The 25,405-nt window shown below is 38.3% G+C and overlaps 1 protein-coding gene across 1 annotated transcript in view; it reads left to right on the plus strand.

Annotated features, from left to right (window-relative positions):
* The window catches only part of SPEF2 (sperm flagellar 2), a 179,011-nt gene that overhangs the window by 65,744 nt on the left and 87,862 nt on the right, over nucleotides 1-25,405 (plus strand). Inside the window, 9 exon segments of the mRNA XM_061187701.1 lie at nucleotides 1,931-2,150; nucleotides 4,037-4,185; nucleotides 5,712-5,772; nucleotides 7,137-7,198; nucleotides 9,128-9,231; nucleotides 11,876-12,132; nucleotides 18,635-18,743; nucleotides 19,777-19,934; nucleotides 23,199-23,372. Of these exon segments, the coding sequence (XP_061043684.1) occupies nucleotides 1,931-2,150; nucleotides 4,037-4,185; nucleotides 5,712-5,772; nucleotides 7,137-7,198; nucleotides 9,128-9,231; nucleotides 11,876-12,132; nucleotides 18,635-18,743; nucleotides 19,777-19,934; nucleotides 23,199-23,372 (1,294 nt within the window).

Raw genomic sequence — 25,405 nt, forward strand, 5'->3', positions numbered from 1 at the left:
ACTGAGCCTGCGCGTCTGGAGCCTGTGCTCCGCAACAAGAGGCCCGCGCACCGCGATGAAGAGTGGCCCCCTCTTGCCACAACTAGAGAAAGCCCTCGCACAGAAACGAAGACCCAACACACCCAAAAATAAATAAATAAATAATTAAATTAAAAAAAACAAAACAAAAAAAAAAAAAAACAACAAAAGGGTTTAGAACACTCAGTCAGATAAGATCATACATTGCTGTGAAACAATTGTTTTTCACTTAGCCAAAGTGACAATAAAAGATTTTAAAGGCAAATATCGAACTGATCACTTAAAAGGTAAAGAAGCTTAAAATCTGTCATCCAAGGCAGTTCAACACCTTATTTCTTAAGGATTTTTAAGTCTCCTTAAAATCTGTTGTTACCTTCATTCCTATGTTACAAAATTGATACTTGCTATTCTTCACCTTTGTTCAGAACTGGTAGCAATTTCATTGTAATTAATATGGATAAGTTCTAGAAATATATCAATAAAAAGTATCTCAATAGTTTTGCTCTCTGTCAACTTCCATTATCACGAGTTTCTTCCTCCTTGTTCCTTTTTGGTTATTTTTAAATTGTCTTTTCCTATTTTCATGCTTAGTTCATTTATTTTCCTTCTTTTTTATTTTAGATCAAAGCATTTTAGGCTAAGGGACTATGAATTTTCCTCTGAGTACAGTTTGATCCCATCTCATATTTTTTAATAAATCTATTATATTTAATGTTTTGTTTTAATCTGTTGTTTACAGACATTTATAGTTCTAATTTATTCTTTAATCTAAGAATCACTCAAAAAACTGTTTTTAACTTTTAAAATTAAATTAAAATTGATTTCTAGTTTTATTACACAGAGGTCAGAGAATGTGGACTGTACAGTTTTTGTTTTTGTTTTTGTTTTTCTTTCCCTCTAATTGTTTGATCATTTAAGCAAGAAACTTGAAAAAACTGGAAGTCGTTATTCCTGTCTTGCCCCTGGGTTCTTTAGAACCATTTTTTTTTTAGATTCCATATATATGTGTTAACATACGGTATTTGTTTTTCTCTTTCTGACTTACTTCACTCTGTATGACAGACTCTAGGTCCATCCACCTCACTACAAATAACTCAATTTTGTTTCTTTTTATGGCTGAGTAATACGTAGAGAATGGACCTAAGGACATGGGGAGGGGGACGGGTAATCTGAGACGAAGTGAGAGAGTAGCATTGACATATATACACTACCAAATGTAAAATAGATAGATAGTGGGAAGCAGCCACATAGCACAGGGAGATCAGCTCCGTGCTTTGTGACCACCTAGAGGGGTGGGATAGGGAGGGTGGGAGGGAGACACAAGAGGGAGGGGATATGGGGATATATGTATACGTATAGCTGATTCACTTTGTTATACAGCAGAAACTAACACACCATTGTAAAGCAATTATACTCCAATAAAGATGTTTTTAAAAAAAGACAAAAAACTGGAAGTCGAACATAGTAAACTGAGAGGACAACATATTGGGCATGAAAATTCTCTTTTATCTATCTTACTTTAAAATATGTAAAACTAAGCTTAGTACTTGCATAGGGTAGCCGAATAACTCTTACTGTCTTTTATCTCTATACCGATAATATCAATTTAAGTGTCTTAATGCTCAACTTGCATTACAATTTGTTTCAACTCAATATGCCTACTTTCATAAACTGTTAAGTATTTTAGAAGCTTTTTTTTTTTTTACTTTTATATGGGAAGCTCATTTTTCACTGTCTAATATGAAAGTATTATTCATGTTATTACTCATTTATGTAATGTAATTATTTAAAGTATTGATTCACTTTTGTTTGCTATAATTTGTATTTACTTTCAATTTTCATATTTCCTACACACTTAAATTCCACTTTTAAGAATATTTCTGTTTTGTTTGTTTCATTATTATTTTTGCAGAACATGGTTGGAGAATGGGCCCTACCAGAAGAAATGGTTGATAATTTACCACCCTCCAACAATTGCATATTGGGCCATGTGATTCACAGACTAATTGAAAGTTCTCTTCCTCCTCAAGTTGAATCAACAGTACCTGAGTTACCTTCATTTGTTATAAAAGGATGCGTGTTGGGGAAAACATTTAGTGGAAAAACTACTGCTCTAAAGTCTCTAGAGAAAAGTAAAATTTCTTTTTTGTTTGTGTTTTTTTCCTTTATTGGATTCTATTTACAATGACTGTAGCTGCAAATGGCTATGTCTGTAGAAAACATACATGAGAATCTGCAACTATATTGGGAAATTCTGTCATCAAGAATTTTGTAATAGGGTGATCACATAAGTTATTTTCCAAGTCAGACACTTTTAGGAGTAGAGAGTCACAAATTGGGACTGTCCCAGGGAAACCCGGATATATGAGCTTGCTATATAATTATGATGCACAGTATAAAGAGAAATAATGTCTTAAACTTTACTTAAACTTTCATCATAGATTTTACTTTACCAATAGATGAAGTAGGAAAGTAATAACTTGTCACAAATAGAAAAGAAATCATGACTTCCCTGGTGGCGCAGTGGTTAAGAATCCGCCTGCCAATGCAGGGGACACGGGTTTGAGCCCTGGTCCAGGAAGGTCCCACATGCTGTGGAGCAACCAAGCCCATGTGCCACAACTACTGAGCCTGCACTCTAGAGCCTGTGAGCCACAACCACTGAGCCCGCGAGCCACAACTACTGAAGTCCACGTGCCTAGAGCCCGTGCTCTGCAACAAGAGAAGCCACTGCAATGAGAAGCTCGGGAACCACAAAGAAGCGTAGCCCCTGCTCACCGCAACTAGAGAAAGCCTACACGCAGCAACAAAGACCCAACACAGCCAAAAATAAATTAATTAATTAATTAAAAAAAAAGAAAGACAGGAAATCAACTTAAAATTATAAATGTTTTAATTCTTCACATTGATTGAGTTCTTTCCCTTTAATAAACTTTTGGCTTTTTATCTAGAAGTTCTTTCAGTTAGAAGTGAAATCATAGTTTTCCATCTATTTAATTAGTTTTTCTTCACTAATACTTACCTTTTACTGTTTTTACTGGAAAACTCAAAATTTTCACTGAGGCCAGTCTGTCTTGTAACAGTCCAAGGCAGAGAAGAGTAAGTCATTATTGAGATGTTAAATAGACCTCTTTAAAAGGCAGCCTAACAAAAGCTCAATGAGATACCACTCCACACCCTCTAGGATGGGTATAATTCTTAAAAATTGGAAAAAAAGTGTTGGTGAGGATATAGAGAAGTCTGAACTCTCATACATTGCTGGTGAGAATGTAAAATGGTGTAGCCACTATGGAAAGTAGTTGGTGATTCCTCATTAAGTTAAATAAAAAATTACCGTATGACCCCAGCAATTCCACCACTGCTATATACCCAAAAGGACTGAAAAGAGGTGTTCCAAAAAAACCATATGCAGGAAGGTTCATAGAAGCACTATTAATAATAGACAAAAGATGGAAACCATCCAAATGTTCATCACCTGCTGAATTGATAACAAGATGTGATATATCCATACAGTGGAATATTATTCAGCCATAAAAGGAGTGAAATACTCTATGTGCTATGGATAGGCTTTGAAAACATTATATTAAGTGAAAGAGGTTGAACACAAAAGACCACATATTGTATGATTCCATGGATAAGAAACATCTAGAATAGGCCAATCCATAGACAGAAAGAAAATTAGTTGTTGGGGGTAAGGGTAGGGAGATAGGGAGTGACTGCTTAATGGATACAGGGTTTCCTTTGGGGTAATGAACATTTTCTGGAAAAAGGTAGTGGTGATGATTGGACAACATTGTAATGACCTAAATATCTCCGAATTGCATCTTTTAGAATGGTTAAAATGATTCATTTTATGTTATGTGAATTTTACTGCCATAGTAAAAAAACCAGCTTGATCCAAAAAACATTGCTGGGGCACCCTGAAGAGCGTATTCTAAGGGTGAAGCCAGCACAGAAGAACAATGATGTCAATTTCCTAAATGAAAAGTTATTAATAAAATTGTCTTTTGTATTCTAGGCTTTCCTATTCAGGTACTTTCTATTGACACTCTCGTCCAAGAAGCGATCCAAGCATTTCACAACAATGAGAAGATCAGCGGAGCCCTTCAGAAAGCAGCCGAAGAAAAGGCTCTACCAGTTAGGCAAGAGGGTAGTAAAGAAAGCCAGGCAAGTGAGATTTTAGTTTTCTTCACCTTGTACATTAGAGATTTCCAACTGGATGGCATCTTAGAGATCCTCTAGACCAGAGGTTGTCAGACTTTTCTGTAAAGGTCCAGAGGGTAAATATTTTAAGTTTTATGGGCCCAGAAGCAATATCGAGGATATTACATAGGTACTTACATAACGAGAGAAAATTTCAACCCCCCTCTCCACTCCGCACATACATACACACACATCAGTTGGCCTAGGCGGGCCATCCCAGGGTGGTGGGCTGGCTTTGTGCCCAGTTACCATCAGCTGGAGACATTCTCCTGAGGAAAGAGCCACCAGCTGGTAAAGCTGGTAAAGGGGTGGAGGGGCCCAATTGTGAGAGCTTGGAGAGGGGTGAGGTATGAGTGTTTTGGACGAGTTCACCACGTCACCAGCTTTCAGAATGGAGTTCCACTCCCGAGAGCCTGACAGTGGCCAACAGCAAGTCCCCATCTCGTAGATGCAGCCCTGATGCCAGTCCTGGGCAGCAGCCAAGGAGGGTGCTGAAGAGGAGCAGACAGAGGACGAGGGGGGCACCTGGCTTGGTCCTCACAATGCTATCCTGTGGAGTGATGCCCAAAGACTGTGTAAAAACAGCCAGCCGATTTTGGTCCAGGGACCATAGTTTGCAGACCTCTGATCTAGACTAGTAGATCTCAGTTTTGAGGGGTGGCTGGTAGGGGAAGGTCTCTTACGGTTTACCTGCATTACCGTTTCCGTCAGTGTTGCATCTTGCTACATTATTACATAAAGATTCTAGGGCAGGAATTAGGAGAATGTGCCCCCCCCCCGCCCCCCGAGAATCATGGTGTAGTCCAACCTGCTCATTTTAAAGGGAGACAGTAGAGACCCTAAGCATGAGTTGATTTGCTTAGGGTCAGAGGCTTGTTGACGGCTAGGCTGTGATTGGAATCCCAGATTCTAAATCCAGTACTCTTTTCCCTGCCTTATCCTGTTTCTGAAATTGAATAAATTAGTGGAGAATCTAATCCAGGTCATTTGCATAAGCTGCAAAATAAATACCATTTAAACGTGATTCTGGAAATAACTGGGAGAGTTTTTCTTCACGGTGGGCTGCCTCTTCTTCTCTGTTGTGGTACTCTGTATTCTAATCAATAGGGTGATAGATAATGTACATGTTTTTCCTTTATTTCCCTTTTGGCTATGATTGACACCTCTAAGATTGTTCTTTCTAAGGTGGTTTTCCGTAAACTCTACCTCTTTCTCAGCTTCCATTATACTTTCAAAATGGCAGTTGCTTTATTTTACATAGAAATTGAAAGACAGATTATACCATGGGTTACTATGTGTTTCTATAAGTACAATTATCAAATTTTGTTTGCTTCCAGAACTCACTGAGTTCTTCTTAATATCATTAATGTTTTAGATAAAATAGTCTATGTTTTTAAACCCTACTTATAGACATAAAATTAAGAATGTTATTAAAATATGACAATGTTAAAATCTCTCCATGTGTGCTCGCGTGTGTTTCCTCCCCAAAGGATCTGCAAAATGTATTTTCAGCTGAAGCATTACCAGAAACAGAAGATAAAAGCAGACTTAGTAAGTAAGATATCGAAACAAATAATCCATCATTTTCATGAGAGAGACAGATAGACGAACAGTAAGAGCACACGGATGTGAGCACAAACCAGCTTTCAGGGAAAGAAAGGGGAGATGGGGAGGGATGCATGCCTGTCTACATGGTCACGTGACAGAGACAGCAAGATAAACCCAGACGTCCCTAACCACTGTCTACAACTGGGGGTAAGAGATGACAATTTCAAAGGAATCTTCTCACACCCCTTCAAGTAGCTGCTCAGTTTTGCTGTGGTTTTGAAAACAACCAGGCTAAATCATCGTCACTCTTCCTGGCTTTGCAGGCAGACAGTAGTTTATGGTTTCTTCTCACCTATGCAGCTGGGGGGAGTACTGCTGTGCTCTCTGCACGCTGCTGCTTTGTTCACTGTGATGAGGGAGGCTGCGGCTCTGTCTCTTCCACCCACCTGAGCAGTGGTTCCTTAGATAAAGCTAAGTTTATTCCTAGCCTTGAGCAAAGCAAATAGAACGAAGCTTCCCAAACCCAACGAAACGTTACCTCCCTTGGGATCCGGGCTTTAGTCCTTCAGATCCTAGGTAGAACCATTGAAGGAAAACAATTTTAAATCTTAAATATCTTTTCTATTTGTGCTAGTAAGGCTTTGCCATATTCAATTGTTGCCTCATATTCTAGCATGAAATCGGTTCCTTCTGTGCCATCACAATTCTTGCTATCACCCTTGGACAATGTGCACATTTATCATGAGCAGGCAACTCCGCCAGAGCAGTCAAGTTTCCCACCCTTTAAAAGAATATAACCTGTCCCTTGTTTCAGTTAATTGTTTCTTACAAGATAATTTTAATTGATTTTTTAAACTATCGTAAGTATATTTTGTGACATATTCTATTACAGAAGTCCAGTAAATTATAAACAGACTCTGAAAACTTATTTTTTCCGTGGAATTTAACTAAAAAACCCTCTGACTTCTAGAGTTTTCCACTTTCAGAAGTGTTTGTTACCTATAACTTGATAATCCAGGAAAGTAAAAACGTAACAAATTAACATCTTAATGACTTCTCTTGAGATCTTGGCTTGTTTTCCGAAAAGAGAACCCAAACTATGTTAAAGTATTTCTAATGATATTGTTCTGAGTGAGCCATACTGAAAGGAAGTAGAAAACACCAAACCACACAGTGGCCAGGACTTAATGTTGTGGAATGAAGGTAAACGCCATGCTGTGCTGCTGCTTTTACTCCTTTCCTCTGAGTATCTCAGGCATAGCTGAATCCGATAACCCACATGTCCAAAGCCATAGACGGTCAAATGTTAACATGGTTGTTAGCTGTAAATACCAGAGTATGTTCTTACCACTTTTTTTTATTGCTAGGTACCAATACTAGAAAAACACGAAAAGCTGAAGAAGTCATAACAAGTGAGAGTTTCTCTGAAGTAAGTACTATAACCTAACTTTGGCTACTAGTGTATTGAAATGTGTTTTGATTCGTAGCCTTTTCACAGCATTTTCATCTTCAAATGAAATGAAATAGCAATGTGCTCCTCTTTGGTTTAAAATAAATCTGATGGTGAAATTAGCTAAACCTGAATTTACTTGATATTTTTTATATTCTTAAAATTCTTTGAATCTAAAGCAGTGGAAATTGCTTTCAGTTTTGCCATGTAAGAAAGTATACACATGCTTTTAAAAAGTTTAGACTTATGCCAAATTTATATTTATGTATTTTTCTTTATCACTTAATTTATGACTTTTATTTCCTTTCACAATTTCTTTACCTTTAAGTATTTTTTTTCCAGAATTTATCCTTAGACTTACTGTTGACTCTGCAGAATTTTTTATTAATCCCTGAAAAAATGTTTACAACAATCTACAGCCTATTGCTTCTAATGCAAACTAATATTTCTATATATGGTATTGCTTTACTGTATATTGGAAACATTTCTGATCATCAAATAGAATGGTCAGATTAATCAAGTGGGATTTTATTAAATAAAATGAAAGTAAATAAATAAAAGTATATTTGATTACTTTTATTGTTTGTTTCATCAAGGAAACCAGTTTCATAATATTTTAGATTTCAAAACTGCTTAAAGATAGAAAAAGTTTTGGAAGAATATACAGCAACCTGTAAATGTGATGACCTATGGGGAGAGAAATGGGTTTAGAGAAAGTGATAAACGGGGACTTATAATTTTTACTCTGTGTATTTTAAATGTAAATTAGCAGAAAGGCTAAGTATATTTTTATATTTACATTTATTGAGTTACAAATCCCCCAAATTCCATATTCAATTCAGTTCAAAGGGCATACTTTGTTCCACGCATTGTTGTAAAGGGGGAGTGGGTATGTCAGTGAACAAAAAAGACAGGGTTCCTGGACTCTATGGAGTTTACAATCTAAAGGATGGAAAGAGACAATAAACCATAAATACACAAATAAATGAATTATAGGAACCATTAGATGGTGATGATGCCATCAAAAAAGAAAAAGGAGCGTAAGGAGATCACCTTGAGAGAGTGAGATTTAAGCAGATTGAAAGAATCACCCACTGGATCTGGGGAACCATTTCAGGCTGCCAGAATAGCTGGACGACAGTCTTGAGGCAGAAAGGTGGTTGGCCAGCAAGGTGGGGGAAGAGAAGGGATGAGGTTAGAGAGATGAGTGGAAAGGGAGAAGAATCAGGCCAGCCAGAGCCTTATAGGCAGTGATGAGGACATTGGGAGTAAAGGAGGAGCCTTTGCAGGGTTTTCAGTAGAGACAGAGTATCATTTGACTTATAAAAAGCTCACTCTGGTGGCTGACTCTATTTCAGAATAGGCGCTAGGGATGTTCCTGTGGATATGGAGTAGCTTAATTAGACTAGCCCTCTACAGATAACAAGATAAAGTCTGGACAAAATACAAAAGCTAATTATCTGAGGGCCTGAAGCAGGCAGCAAAAAAGCAAACAGCAAAAACCAGGCAGAAAATATATGGGATTTGACCATTGACAGAAGAAAATTTCAGTGGGCAAAAGCCAGGTTTATGCAAGTTACCCCAGAGGACATGCCGCATCTGCGTGCCATGAGTGGTTAGAACTCGAGCAGAAAGCCCTAATCTCTTTGATTTAAGATATTAGAGAATGAAGTTTGGGGATGCCAGAGCAGCTGATAATTAAAGAGGAAGATCTTGGAAAGGAGGGAGCCAGAGGAGGAGCCCCGAAATCTGCATATACATTTTCCTTAAACGCTTGGCTGATTCCAAAATTGTGCTAAACGATCAGTGTCTTCTCCAGAGAACACAACCATTTAATTTTTTTTCCCTCCAAATATTTGGAATCTGACTTTTAAATTAGCTGTCCCCTACCATTGTTTATTTTCACAGCTCACCGTGCGTGCTCAGCTTGGTGCAAAATCAGAAAATTTGCTGAAGAAAGGAAAGAGCATATCTGATATGTTGCTAGCCAGCATCATGGTAAATGCTATTAAGTATGTATCACACTTTTCTCTTTTATATCTATTTAATATGTTCTTTATCAAATAGAGTTGTATAAAGAATAATACAGAAATATTTTTATGTTCAGCATCTAATGAATTTACCTAAGAAAACACAGCAAGATAAAGATAAATTTTGTGATTTACATGTCTATATTTCACTCCCCCCCACCCTTTACCAACCTTGACTTCATACACCCAGATGTGAATTCAGGTTAAGTTCTATCCCGTGTGGGGACTTCAAGGAGACATTAGATACTTGGAAAAGCCAAGGGACAGATTTTGGAGAAGGGAGACCCTAACTATGTGGTCACGGGCCAGTGTGCTTCCTCATTTTGTGTTTCCGAAGGAGGGAGTGACCCCTGCGACCTAAAGGCTGGGCAGTGCAGGGTAGGAAGACCATGAGAAAGTAGAGGTTGCACAGGCAAGGACTCACATATATGCATAGCACAGAGATGATGTGCAATAAGCGTAAAGAAAAAATTTAAGTAGGCTATAATATTGTAATTCCTCCTTTCTAAGGATAGAGGATTCTCCTCAGCCCTCCTTTACAATACAGAAAAGAGAGAAATTAAAAGAATCCATAAGGGCTCTGTTGATCCGTGTAATAAAGAAATGAGGCTGAACAGGCTGGAAAAAGGAATCAACAAGGCTCCTGTTGCAGGGTGTTGCAGAGCTTCGAGTGAGTGAGGGGTTTGGGGTAGCTGTGCTACCTGGGAAACGTTAAGACTGAGAGATGTGAGAACCGGAAGTTTGGGAGAAGTTTTGCCGGGCATCTGGAATGGACTCCCCCTTTAGAGTTTTCTTAAGAGACCTCATTAAAGATTTAAGTTGCCTCTCAGTTGTGATGTATCTTGGACTGATTACTCTTTGAATGCAACACTGAAGAAACTGGGCCACAGAGATGCTATTCTCAAAGCTGGAAGGGATCTCATTCTAATAGTTGCAACATTTTTCAGTACTGGAATAAGCCATGGGAGTCCTTGTTCAAAGAAAGTGGTATATGAAAAGCATCAGCTATAAAGCAGATCTTAGCTGTGGTTTCACTGAAGTTGGAGTGTCTACACCCCATCCCCAGAACTCCACTACCCTCCCACCACCACCACCACTACCGTCATCCCCTCTGCCCCTGAGGCACCGTTAAAGAACTGTCATCAGTTTGACATCCTTTCATTTAGTCCATATGTGTCCTTTTTCAGTGAGGGAAGGAAGGCACGTGGCAGCTCAGTTAGGCAATCCAGTCACGTATCTGGTTAGTGGCGTAGCCAGAGCCAAAGCCCAGATCTCCTCACTCCCTGTTGTCTGGTGTCCTCACACTACAGCATGACAAGTGTGGCCCTGACCTTCTCCTCCCTCTGAAGTAGCTCCTGAGACTGGAGGTGGGAGAAGAGGTCCCTCAGACCTGGTAAAGTGCTCAAGAAATTTCTCTCCTCAAGCTGAGGCCAATGAATCAACAAACTCTTTCTGTGCAGAATGCTTACCACACTCTGGACAAATTATAAAAGCAAAATGCAGGCTTCCCTTGCTCTTCATAGCCTAATAGGGGTAATAGAAGCAGTGACCTGAAGGCAGCTTGATACTGCGGAAAGATCACTGGATTTGGGGTCACTTGCAATTCTACGACTTTGAACAAGTAATAAAACCTCTCTGAACTTTGGTTTTCCCCCTTCTTCCTTGCCACACTGATAGAAAGATCACGTACAGGCACCAAAGCAGACTTCCAAGCCTTTAGAAAGGGATTCTAATTATTTAAATGAGTTCTAACAGAGAAAGAAATGAAATCATAACTTTTTATCCAAAAATCAAAATCTTAATCTTACATAATTAAAGGGTTTTGGAAGAGCAAATTTGAAGTTTTTTTCCGATTTAAAGAACTAAAATAATTCTTGGAGCACCTATTCTCTATAGAGGATGCTGCACTAAGTACAAAAACCAAAGAAATGACCTGTGCCCTTTAGCAACTTATAATCTAACTGAGATAAAGAAGACTCACTTGAATTTTTCCGTCAAGAAATATAAGAATTACAAATTGTGTGGTGAAGTGAATGAGGGTCCAGAGGAGTTCAGATCAGGCTGTTATGACTCCATGCTGGATTGGGTGGAGTAGGAAGAAATTTCCAGGTTGACGATGTGAGTATCCACCATATGCTACACTCTGTGCTGGGTTCTTAAAATGCGTCATTTCAGTTCATCCTCACCAGCATCTTGTGAGGTGTGTTATGTTATCCCACTGTATAGATGAGGAAATTGAGGTTATAAACAGGAACAGCCTATGAACACAGCTAGGAAGTGCAATTTATACTCACATAACAGTGAGGAGATTGGTGTGTTCAAAGTGAATGGTTCAAAATTGTGAGAGAAGAAGTTATAAGGAAGTAAGTTGTGGCCAGTTCATTTTAAATACCATGTTATGGCTTCTAGAATAGATTTGGAGGGCAGCAGGAACCCACAGAAGGATTTTGAGCAAGGGAGCGATTGTGGTACATTAGGAAACCTAATTTTGGCTGTAAAGAAATAAAATTCATGCAGAAGGAGGTTACTGTGAAATTGAAAGAAAGATAAAAGCAAGATTCACTGTGTTATTTCTGAAGAACTTGCGTCTATCAAAATGTTAATGATTTGTCCTTTCCTAATTTAGTCAGATACCTATATATAAAGGCTGGGTCCTGGATGGCTTTCCAATGACATTAAACCAAGCGAAGCTTCTGGAGGAAGCACTCACAGGCTGCAACAGAAACCTCATAGAACTGGAGGGAAAGAAATCACAAATATCCACATTGGCTGTTGACCCTACAACTTCCAGAGAAGTGCCTCTTCCCCCTTCTGCATTTGATTTTGTCATGTTATTAGATATTTCAGATAATTCCTCACTGAATCGCATGAATGACATCATGGGTAAGCTGGACACCTTTTTTAAAATATTCTTTTCTATAATTCAGAGCTCTTTATTTTTCTTTGCCTGAAATGGTGAATATTGCCATTTACAATTATAAGTGGATAATAAAGAATCCATTTCAGGCTTCCAAAGAATTACCTAGTACAGCACAGTTGCCTCCTGGGGCTCTGTCAGTGTTCAGCACTGTAGCCCAAGCCTGGAGCTCGTGGAGAATTCCATGCCAACTACAAGCATCGCATTCAACCCTTCCATCAACTTGGCAGCTCCCCTGGCCCAGAGGCGCCCTCCTTTTCGAGGCTTGCATACGTGGAGGAGCTTCTTGTAGCTATCTAGTACATCTTGGTGTGCCACCCAAATGAAGTTCATGAACCACACTGGTGCTGCAAGCAAGCATCTGGTAACATCCTTCCCTTGGATTGCGTGTTAACTGAGGAGCAGGTATCAGTTGGCTGCAGTCCTTCCACACTGGGGTCAAATAGTCTTGCCAAGAGTCATGGTTTATTTAACTACTTTTCATTGTTGAAATGAAAACATTACTTTATTCCACAAATTCAGTGGTTATGGGTAAAAGCACATATTCTTGAACCCTGGCTTTCCAGGTTATTAGGCATTTGATCTTGGGAAAGGTACTTCATTCTTCTAAACCTCCATTTCACATCCTATATAATAGAATGCTTCATTGTATTGTTTTGGATATTAAAGGAAAACTGTTTCTTTACTCACAACACTTCTGACACCAAAGGTGTGTGGGTTTTCCATAGCACCCTGTTCTCCAATTCTTGAAAAACACCAACTGGGGGTCCTATAATTTAGGCTAATTCTGGCACTAACTCCCCAGAGTTATCACAGGTTTTCACAGGTTAAGGGCTCAGTCCCACAACACTTCTCCCCACTTCAGATGCCAGTCTCAAGTAGTGGATCCCCAGGTTACCCACACTCCTGTCTGACTTGACTACAAATTGGGGGTTTCCATGACCCCTCCTCAGGTCTGAAAATTTTCTATAATGACTCACAGAACTCAAGGAAACACTTTACTTACTATTACTGTTTTATTATAAAGAATGCCATAAAGGATGCAAATGAGCAGCCAGATGAAGAGGTACATAGTGTAAGGTCTGGAAGAGTCCCAGGCTCAGGAGCTTCTATGCTCATGGAGTTTTGGGGGGGGGTGCCACACTCCTGGCACATGGATGCATTCACCAACCCACAAGCTCTCTGAATCCCTTCTTTAGAGTTGTTATGGGGGTTCCATTATGTAGGCATGATTGACTAAATCATTGAGCGTTGGTGATCAGTCTCTAGTCCCTTCCCCTCCTTAGAGATCAGGGGGTAGGACTGAAAGTTCTAGCCCTCGAGTCACTTGGTTTCTCAGGCAACAGGGTCCTACCATTCCAAGAGTCACCTCTTGGGCATAAACTCAGATAAAGTTGAAAGGGGCATATTATGAATTAAAAAAATGCTCCTTTTACCTCTATCACTCAGGAAATTACAAGGGTTTTCAGAGCTCTGTGTCAGGAGCCAAAGTCCAAATATATATTTCTTATTATATCACAATATCACAGGTATTAAATGAGATAAATGTTAAACATTTAGGATAGAATCTGGTACGTGATACTAGGCACATAGTATCCGCTAGGAAAAATAGTGGAAGACTTTGAAATGAACAAAAGATTATTGGATATCCTTTCAATAGAAGGTTGAGTATTGTCTTTTGGACCCCGAGGAGTGTCTGGTTTCAGAGGGGTCTATGCCTTTCATTGGCTTTGACTCGGCTCTTCTGTAACTATAAATTGTAGAAAACTAATAATAATTCAAATGATTCTGGTTCATGGACATGCAAATGAATTTGATTTAATTAAGATAAAATTAATTTCTATACTTTGAAAAGATGATTCCAAATATTACATTGCTGTATGCATAGTAACCAGTCTTTCATCTATTACCATCTATTTCAGCATTCCTGACTACCTGTAAATAGGTCTGTTATTCAGATTGTCATTTGTACTAGTTGTAACATCACATCTTACTGGTTCCCTCATTACTTGAAAAATTAGATGATGTCATTTTACATTTGTTTGAGTGTCTTGATTTTACCTTTTTAAAAAACTGCCCTTTAACAAATGGTAACATCATTCTTTCATTATTGCTGTTACTACTAACACAATGACATTCGGAGCTAGGAGAGACTTAGGGGATCATCTATTCCGGTGCCTTTATTTATAGGTGGACATTTAAAGCATGAGCACTTGACTTGTCCAAGGTCACACTCTTCCTTATTTTGAGTTTGTATAATTTTGAGATCTTCCTTTCATTGTTTACTTAAATACAATGACAAAGCCATTAGATATGACTTCAGCTGTTGAGCCCAGTAGTTTAAACTGGATGCTGTCCATCAGATCTCAAAAGGGAGAATTTACTTCTCTCCATACAAGGGAGCTATGCTGACAGTAGTGATGATTCTGCTTGTTCAGCCAAATTCTCATCCCTGTTCAGGATCATCTGACGGTTGGCAAAGAATACTGCCAATCCATGGCCATCTACTGACAGAATAAGGCCCTGAACTCAAATCAGTCTGACTTGCTTTCAAGATATGATGAGTTATTAAGTACACACAAAGACCTGTGGGTGAGATGGTCCCTGAAAGCTGATTATAATCCTACAAGGGCCTTGGAAGTTTTGCCTACCCTCTTGAGGATCCCTAGGAAGCATTTGTTGTGTGTTTCAAAAAATAGAAGGAAACCAATTGGCACAAATTTTTCAAGAAATCTACTCAATCCAGTTTGAGTTCTTTCAATTCTGTATCAAAATTACATGACAAATGGTTCTGGAAAAGTTATCAAAGCTGATGTTAGCATCTAACTAGTTTAATTTCTTAATTCTAGACCACTTACTTATAACTAGTCTCAGAAATGCCCTTTATTCACTACGACAGGGAGAATTTTTTTTTGTCAAGTTTTTTGTACATATACACATAAATAATCTTACTTATCTACCCTCAGAACTTAGTGTTAAAGCACAATTAATTTTTTTATTTTTATATGTATTTCTAATCGTATATATTCTAGGTCTGAAGTGAACTGAGCCAACTACTAGATTAGGTTCTTCTAAATCACAAAAACTAGTATGAAATCATTGAGTTTATAGTTCTTACTTGTTTTGGTCAGAACTCAGTAGGCTAAATATGTCCACAACTTTGAAAATCTATCTTTAGCTTTTATGTTCAAGTATTTTAAGTTAAGATAAAGTGTGATTCTTACATATCTTAAGATTTTTCTTTTTTAGAATATAAGATTGGAATGGCCATTGAAAGATCACTTTGCCAATTTGCTCTCCTCATCTTAAGCAAGACCCCACCTGAATTCTTTTGGACAGATGAAATTCTATCCTTCAAAAATATCTCGTTCATTCACATATTCATTTATTATTTATTGCGTGCTTGCTAAATGCCAGACACTGTGATTGGCACTGGTGATACTGTAATAAAGAAGAAATGGATCCTGCCTTCAAAGAATTTAGTGGAAATTGTAGCTAAGGAAACAAGGAGTTATAGTATTGAGTTGTACTTCCAACACGGCAGCCAATAGCCACAGGTGGTTATTTAAATGATTTAAAATTAATAAATTAAAAATTCAGTTCCTCAGTCACGCTGACCACATTTCATATACATATGTGACTAATGGTTACCATACTGGACAGCACTGATGCAGAACATTTTCATCATCTCAGAAAGGTCTGTCTTATCAGATAACACTGTTATAAAGTGATGGGAGCTAAAAGGGTGCCACTAGTAAATATTTATCTAACATTTATAACATGGCAGGAAATGATAGTACAGAAATGAAGGGCAAGTCCCTGTCCTCAAGTCGTTGACAATGTAGTGGGAGAAGAGACAAAAGTAAGCTGATTATTATAGTATAGTCACTTATATGCTATACTAGGTGAGCCCAGCATGGGAAGAGATTTACCAGACCAAGACAGGGAGGAAGGGCGAGGGAATTGGCAAGCAGGGTCCATCTAGAGAACAGCAAGATTATCATTAGGACTGAGAGGCAGCAGGGTGTGGAAGAGTGACAGAAATGAGCCTGGAGGGTAGGCAGGGGCCAGCTGAAAAGTCTTGCCCCAAGTTAAAGTGTTTGAACTTTATCCTGAAGCCATGTGAGGTCACTGAATTCTATTAAAGCTGAGATTTAATGCAATTCAATATGCTTTTCGTAATGGTCATTCTAGCTGCAGTGTGGAGGATGCATTGGAAGGGGAATGAGATTGGAAGCAATGAAATGAGTTATAAAACTATTACCATCTGAAAAGCAACAAAGGCATTAAGACAGCTAGAGAGGCAAGGTAAAAAGAGTCAGCTTCAGATGCTATTTAGGGGGAAACTATAGAACTTACTGATCAGTTGGGATGGGGGCATTCATTTTGTTGTGAATTTAGTGCAGGGAGAACAGGGTGACTTCAAGTTTCTGACTGGCACAACTTTTTGAATGATAATACCATTCACTTAGACAATATGGAAAGAAACACAAGAGTTTCTTTAGGGACATGTTGAACTTGAAGTACCTGGTACCTATGGGACTTTTAAGCTAAGATGTTCAGAGGGCAGTTCTATAAATGGGTCTCGATGTCAGGAGGGAAGTGTGTACTAAAGTTAAGGGCTTGAAGGTAAGACAAATCATCTAGGAAGAAAAGTGTATTTTAAAAAATACCCAGGATGACAGCCAAGGCAGCCAATGGGGAGAGCAAAGGAAGAAGTGTTTAGAAGCAGCAGCTAGAGAGAAAGGAAGAAATCCAGGGAGAGTAATGTCATATAAGCCAAAGGAAGACAGATTTTCAAAATAAAGGTGTTATTCTCTCCTCCTCCCAGACCAGTGGGCTGGGGTCCTGAGGCCTGGGCTGGGGTGTGGGAGCCCAGCATTGGCTGCAGCATGGCCCTGCAATGCTTGGGGTCCGTGGGGAAGCCTGAAGAATGTCATCACAGGGAAGCAGCCTTCATGCAGCCAAAGCCAAGCGGGCTCAAAGACTGAACATCAGTCCTGCCAGGGCTGGGCAGAGAGGAGTGGCCCACACTCAAAGCCAACTGGAAGGAGACCGGGAGACCTAAGGAGAAGGTTCAGCCAGTGTGGGAGCATAAGCTTTTGTCAGAAGGGAAGAATAGGTGGCTGCCTGGGTTTTTAGCCAGTGCCTTGGGCCATTGGTCAGCCTGAGAGGGAACAGCAGTGTTCATAATATGGGGAGAGGTACTGAGAGACTTTGAGTGCAGGCTCTGGATGGATAACTTTAGTCACTTATAGTGACTGAAAAGAAATATGAGGGGGCTTCTAGGGCTGATAATGTTTGTTTCTTGATCTGGGTGCTGTTTTCAGTTTGGGAAGTCATTTAGCTATATAATCATGTATGCATTCTTTTTGGCAGGTATAGTTCAATAAATAGTTTAAAAATTAAAAAGAAGTTCAGAGCTTGGAATTAGATTGACTGGAATCAAATCCTTTCTCTGTCATTTATGAACTATGCCATTTGGGACAATTTTAGAATCACAATCCTACTTCACAAGTTTTGTTGTGAATATAAAATAATGTAATACAGTCTTCCCTCAGCATTCGTAGGGGATTAATTCCAGAACCCCCTCGGATACCAAAATGCAAGGATGCTCAAGTCCCTTATATAAAATGGTGTGATATTTGCATTGAACCTATGCATATCCTCCTGTATACTTTAAGTCATCTCTAGATTACTTATAATACCTAATTTCCTCTTTTTCTATCATGAATGTAAAGGGAGAACAATTGATTGCTATATCCTGTGAAGGTCCTTCATTTTCTTGAACACTATTAATTCGCTCTTCAATGTTCTCTTGCATTGAGTAATCTAATTCCTTTTAATCTAGTTCAAGGCTTTTTTTCCTCTTTATGATTTTCCATTTATTCTGAATTCATGAGTATTCTGGACTTTGTACCTTAATCCTGAATAGGACTAAATCAGAGAAGTTGAGATCGTTTTTGGTTTTGGTCTCTTGTCGTATATTCCTTTATGTCTCTTCTAGAAAAATCATAAAGTCTAGAAAGAAAGATAAATCACTTTATTGTACTGTAATATAATATCCACAAATAAGTTGCATATTTGACTTTATGGCCACCCTGCTATTTCATTCTTAGCTTTTACAGCATGGTGTTGATTTTCTAATTGTTTCCTAATTTGTTATTCATGACAAACCATCATTTTTTATTCTCATCTCTTCATGGTCAGTCCCAAGATGCTCTACCTTAAAACTACAGCTCCTCTTTAATGTTGTATTTTACCTCCTTTTCCCCAATTTCCAAGGGAAATTTGAATTCTGATCCCAAAGCTATACTTCTTCAACATTTTGTTAAACATTTTAATTAATATTGGACCAAAGGCAGGACCATGTGTATTTGACTTTCTTGTATCAGTACATTTTAGCAGTGCTACTGCAACTTTGACTGCTTTAGCAAATTGTCTAATTAAGTAATTTCCATAACATAGCTGAAGCATTTTCAAGTGAAACTCCTCATGAAGACATCAGTCAACGTGTAGCTGCTAAAAACCAAGATGTGGATGAGGACCAGAATTTAAGAGATCAAATACACCATAGGTTAGTTTAAAACTCAATGTCTTGCTTCTTGTTTCTTACCCTTTGAACAGACTGACAACTAGTCACTTTGGAATCATCAGATCTAGAAAAAAGATGTATTTCTTAGCATTCAGTCTTTTACAGGTAAAACAAAACTAAGTAGCTTCGATGTTGAGTGAAATATTTATGTGTTAGCTTTTATATTCAGAGCACAAGTCATCATATTCTGGGAAGAAAAGAATTAAATCAGGCAACATTTCTCTTTATGGCTACATGAACTTACAAGTTCATTATATAGAATCCTAATTCAGCCCTCATTCAGCAAATGCCAATGAAGATCATGGAATGTCAAAGAGCTAGGCATCAGACTATAGAGTGTAATTCTAAAACTACTTCTGTGTTACTAAAATGAAGTTATGCTTAAAAAACCTTCTTTCAATCGTATGCAATTTGCTCATTGGAAAAAAAATTAGACAAAATTAGACAATTTTTTGAAACCTTGAGAACTCTAAAAATATGAAGTGAACCAGGGAAGAGGAATTTGAGCTACATTAAGCCTGTCTACTCTCGGAAGACAAGACTGTTTCAAAAATCATTCCAAGAGTATATTTGAGTAAAGCAAATAAGTAAGAGCCATCTCTACTTACTCAAAGGTCTCTTTAACTTCTCTAAGAAAAAGTAGGTGACCTATGTGGCCCAGGCTGTAGCTACCATCAGAAGGGTGTTCAGAGTTTAGTCTGCTATGAGTATAGGTGATGTTTCCTTAGATCTTCACTTAGAGACATGAACCCACACTAAAGGTTTCCTGAAGTGATAGAATTGCCAAATCTTCTTTTACTCATTCATATACCTCAAAATATATGGCTAGACGGCATTAAATGATTTCTTCTTTAAAGTGGATAGTATTTCATTGCCTGTAGATTTCTTAAAGTCGCTTTTTCAGATTTTTTTTGGCAGCTTATTTTTTCATTATGTACATCAGATAAATCATGCTTAATGTTACTCTAATATTTCAGTCAATATGTTATATTCATATAACATTTGGGTTTTGCAGAATTGTAGGCTTCTTGGACAACTGGCCTTTATTGGAGCAATGGTTTACAGAGCCAGAAAACATTTTGATAAAAATTAATGCTGACATAGATAAACAGTCTTTGTGCCAAAAAGTAAAGGAAATGTTTATGACTGAAATAATGAAAAAAGAGAATAAAGGTAATTACAGTTCTTTATAATTTTGAGCTTACGTAACGAAAATGTGTGGTTTTAATGAATTTAGGAGGAAGTGAAAATGTGGTTGCAAATTTCTCTCTTCTCGTTGGATCATACCATCTATAAGTATCTTCTACCTCTGATTTTAGCTTTCCACTGCAAATGTTTCTAAATAAAAGATTTTTCTCTCTTCACTTTAATTTAATTTAATCAAAAGAGGTCATCTTGCTGAAAGGTTGCTTTCAGGTGAAAAAAAATAGCAGAGTTAAAATTAAAGATGTTATAGAGAAGAGTAAAGATTTCAATCTGTTGACCTCAGCATTATAAGGAAGCAAAGAGTGAATTATCCTTTTAGGATGAAAACACTAGGCAGATTATTCCCCCCAAATCTTCTTGTGTTGGTATGAATTTACTGACTATTAACTACTTATTTATAAGCCTGCTTCTGGGTGCATCTCACCTACATTAAACCATCCCAACCTCCTTCCTCCTTCATTCAACCAATAGTAATTGCCCATTAACTTTTCATAGTATTATTGGAATTTGTTATTGAAAGGAATTTTAGGCTCATATACTGTCAATGCCAGACTTCAATGGAGATTTTACCTTTGAGAAATGAATTCAGAAATAAATCTTTCCCTTTTGTTTATCAATCACCCCTGACTATACTGACAACTGCAATTTCTTGGTATAATAAAAAATGGTCAAAATTAATAATATCACAAGGATTCTAAAACTGCCTTGGTAGCATGCTGTCTCCCATCCTTAGATTTATGACCTAACTACTATAATGTATCGGTGAACTGACACCAAAATAGTGCATAGATATAAGCCACAGTCACCTTGGGGACCCAGGAGCTCACACTTAGAAAGACAAGCATCCACATCGAAACGTCTGCTCCCCAAAAACACCCATGTGAAGCTTTCAGACAAAACAAAAATCAACCCATATATTATATAAGAGGCTTAACATGTTATTTAACACTCAGAAATTAGGCTGAGAGGAGGGAGGAAACCTCTAGGGTCTTGATTGGGAGGCAAAAGCAAACTGATTCTAGGCTGTACCTTCAAACATCTACCAATTAGAATCAGTGTTTTTGCCAGCTATCAGACTCACTTCAACATTTTCCTAAAGATTTTACATTCTGATCACTTATTACATTAACAGACTCTACTGCCACTTATTTAAGATTTACACTCCAATTAGTTAATTATTTTTAATAAATATTTTGTCATTAAAATAATAAACATTTACCTAGCCCAGTGCTCTGTATTAAACATCCTGATTAAGCTAAAAACAAAAAATAAAAGGATACGGTGCTTCTATGAATATTCTGCTATTTAAAAATGATCATAATATACTGTCAAGTAGGGAAAATCAGGTTATATTTAAATTGTCCCTTTTTTGTTTTTAAGAGTATGTCTATTATTAAATATATAGGCACAGAAAAGAGTCTGACAATATATGCTAAGAAAAAACAAAATTCAACCCAGTAAATTCAAAGCTCTAACTGGCTTTGTTCAACTATTCCTGCACTGGGCAGCATCCCATCTAACAACTAGAAGGGCACTCTGAGGAACAATACAAATGGAAGGCTTTTTTAGATAGGAGGGTGGGGCAGGGAAGTCATTAGCAAAAGGGGAAAAAAAAAAAAAAGGGTTATTTTGGGCCAGGACATCTTCTTTTTGGAGGAAGAGGACTGCAAGGGTCTTTACCATGCAGATTGCCTCTTCTTCTTTGGGGGGGTGGGGAGATATAGAGAGGACCCACATGACAGATCACCTCATTGGTGCTGACCAGAAAATTCCAAGCTGGTGGATTAAAATTACTTTTCTGAAGTAGGTAGAAACTGCAACTGAGGCAGGTGGTAAGTCTAGGTTTGGTATCATGGGCTTTATTTAGCGCAAGTGACGCCATTTGGGGCCTGTGGTTTTCTCTTTAGCCGTACAATCCTTGATGAGGGAGAAGGAGGAGGACAAAGAGACTTAACAGGAAATTTCTCTTCCTGCTTATTTGTCTAAATTGTTGGAATTTTTAAAACAATAATTATATATCACTTTTATAATCAGAAAAAAAAATTCCAGTTTGGAAAAAAATCTAATAGAATGAAGCCTCCTTGGCTTGCTGAATTGAAAAGAATAATCTGAGGGCAAAGGGAGTATGGATAAAAAAGCCATACATGGGTGCAGTTATTCACTGCCCCTGCTACAGGGGTAAAGTTGCGGCCATTTCCAGGGTGGAGGGCTGGGAAGTCAGGGAGGGTGGGGAGGGCATGCTGGGAAGGGTGAGCCTGAATCCCAAAAGGCAAAGGGTCATAACAACGATAGCAGCCTAGACATTCAGGAACCAGCCCTGCTCCGCCCCTCAAGCCCCTTGGGCTGACTGTCTGCTCTGCCTGGAGCACACGTTCCCTGAACCTGTTCAAGTCTTTGCTCAGATGCCACCTTCTCAGCGGGTCTACCCTGCAAAGCACTCTGGTTAAATAAACTTTAAGAGCTGCCCCACAGCACTCCTGACCCCCTTTACTCTGTTCTATTTAGCTTCACAAGGCAGTGATTTTTCTCTTTTGTTTTACTTTTGTATCTCTGGCAACCACAACTGTGCCTAGCATTGTTCATATTATTATTATTATTATTATTACTGACAGTACTGGTGTAGTTTTACCTTATTGTTATAACCCTTCCTTTTCTTCACGGCACAACTCAGATTCAATAAGTAGTTGCTGCATAAAAGAATGAAATGCTAAGACTTAGTTGTGTACTGAGCATCATTCTAAATGCTTCATATGTATTTACCCCTAGATGTCGGTGCCGCGCATTTCTTTTCCCTTCCGTGTCCTCCCGACCCTCACCTCTTCTGTCACATCGCTCTTCACCTTCTCTTTGTGCTTTTTCACCTTGTTTTTCCCCTGGAAATTTTGACATAATTTTTTATTTTTCTATCCCAACACACCAGCTACTTCTAGATTGTTGGTTTTACACATGGCACCCCCTCAACAAGCCTTCCCACCTGATACACACACACACCCACACACCCACACACATCATCCCCAACAGAGGCAGGGGAGACGGTATTTCTAACCAGGCAGAGAAGACTTCAAATCTTAGTTTTACGGACTGAATGATTTAAAGGAGAGCCCTAAAACATGAATTTCGCTCTAATTCAGTAAGAGCAGTTTTATATTAATTTAGGTTTATCTTAGTTCAAGTGAAATAGTAGGTGTCTGGAGCCGCTAATAAAGGTCCATTCTTATCATCCTTTTGAAGTGAAAAAGAAATTAGAAGAAAAGGAAGCTGAGGAAAAAGAAGAAGTTTCCCCAACTGAGGCTACATCACCTCTCCCTCCTCCCCCTCCTCCTCCTGAACCAGAAAAAGAGAAGGAAGTCCACCCTCAGCATGAGCGTTCCAAAACTCCTGCTGCAAAAGGAAAACCAGCATCAGGTGATTGACAGAATGATTTCTAATCCTGTTTGCCAGTTTCTCATGTTCATTTTAGAAAAGAATTATAAATGATAGTACCAGTCCATTTATCTAGATTCAGGCTTTGAGCAACTTCAGTCATATGAAAGCAAGCTGTCTGCTCAGATGAAGAGGAAAAGCAGTAGTCACTGAGAGCACAGCTGTCACAGAGCGGAGGTGCTTTACTGTGTGGGAAGGAATGTGGAGTCCTCACACCCAGATCTACTGATTAGAATAAGACCACAGGTGAGAGGAGGGAGGGCGCAGAGAATAACCAGAAGGAGATTAGAGCAGATCAAGAGGACAGACATCTATTTGCAGAGTGATAGAGTTGTGTTTATGTAAAAAGCGAGACCATCTTCAGAAAATGAGTTAGCACAACCTGTTGTCCATAGGAATAAGGAAACATACCAACAGCATTCTTTAGAGACTAAAATTTATATGTAACTGTCACTCTTCAGTGCTCTGTGATTATAAAAGGCTAGAAACAAGCACCTGACATCTCAGTAAACTTGTATATTTATAATATATAACATACATGAATAGAGTTTGTATAGAGAATATTTTTTAGCTTAAGTTCTTTCTAGATCCTTAACCACTAAGGACCATTAAGTCAAGTGGTAGACAATATAATGACAAAAGTAAAATCTTCAATTGTTGAAATGTGTGATATTGGGAGAAGGTCAGGATCAGTTTGGTGCTGTGTGTATGAAACAAATGTGGCTCTAGTGGCTGGTTTTAGCTTTGTAAGTAGCTGGCTATGCAGTTACACAAGTCTACCTAGGTATTCTTGATATTGTGTCATGATTGCATTTCTAAACTCCATAATATTTCTACTTCATGGAGATTTGAGATGGGTCTGATTTTTTTAATTAAATTTATTTATATTAAACAAATACATTTGAAAACTTTAATAACATATATTATGGTCTATTAAAGACCATTGTACTCCAATAAAATGGGGCTTAAGGCAAAATATGCAAATTCTAAAAATAAATTTTAGCATATGAAACAATAAAGCACAAAGCAATTAATTAACCATACATACTTTCCCCATTAGAAAAACAAAGCAGTCTGAAGGACAAATGGAAACCTTAAAAATGCTGTTTAGCCAGGGAAGACAGTTTCCACAGAGGCTCAAGGGAGCCTGGAGTTACCCATCTAGGCCTTTAACCTATGGCCATGGCCTCCCCTCCCTTTCCTCCCCTCAGCCTCACAGTCAGGAGTATCTGTGGATTGGAGCCATTCCCTGAAACCCATCTTCAGCATTTCTGGTTACAACACGGTTCAGTCTTTAAATTTCTTGTTTGCTCGTGAAAGTAAATAAAATTGTATACTTGAATACTGTGCATCTGAGGAATAATAAAGCTATTGTTGCTTCAAAGAGTGGTTGTATCTGTCTCTTTTTTCCACCAAGGGCAGGGTTAGTGCCTGATCTTTAAAAATGTACAGAAGAATAAATCCCCAGGGGCCCAATTACTGCCTTCCAACTGCAACGCATCATTGCAAGGAGATCTCAGTGCCAGTAGATGTTGATGAGGCAATAGCGCAGGCTGCACTGCCCTTACAGCTCAGGGAAGCTGGGATAAATGATTTTAGGAAGGGAAATTCCCAGGTTTGTTTATTTTTATATAAATAACTTACAGTTTTTTCCAAAAGAACATACTTGCAGAACTAAAAGCCTAAGGCTTCTGAACAAGCCCAAAGCAAACATCCAATTACAATCTCCTTTAAAAGTTGAGAAGAAAAGAGAAATTATTTACTAAAAAAAAAAAAGGGGGTGGAAATAGGGTAAAGAAGGAAGCATAGTACACTGAGTACTAATAGTCATTTTGTCCAAATATAGTTCTACATTGTATATGGGTCTGTTGACCTGAAACAAATAGACTGCCAGATATTTCTCCAGCAAAGATGGGTTTATTCAGAATTAGCAGGAAATTATAATTCGGGGTCTGCAACCATGGCAAGCCATGTGCAAGTCTCCGCATGACAAGGGAAGGAGAATGCTTCTATAG

Source organism: Eubalaena glacialis, chromosome 4 (assembly GCF_028564815.1).
Source record: "Eubalaena glacialis isolate mEubGla1 chromosome 4, mEubGla1.1.hap2.+ XY, whole genome shotgun sequence".
Lineage (NCBI taxonomy): Eukaryota > Metazoa > Chordata > Mammalia > Artiodactyla > Balaenidae > Eubalaena > Eubalaena glacialis.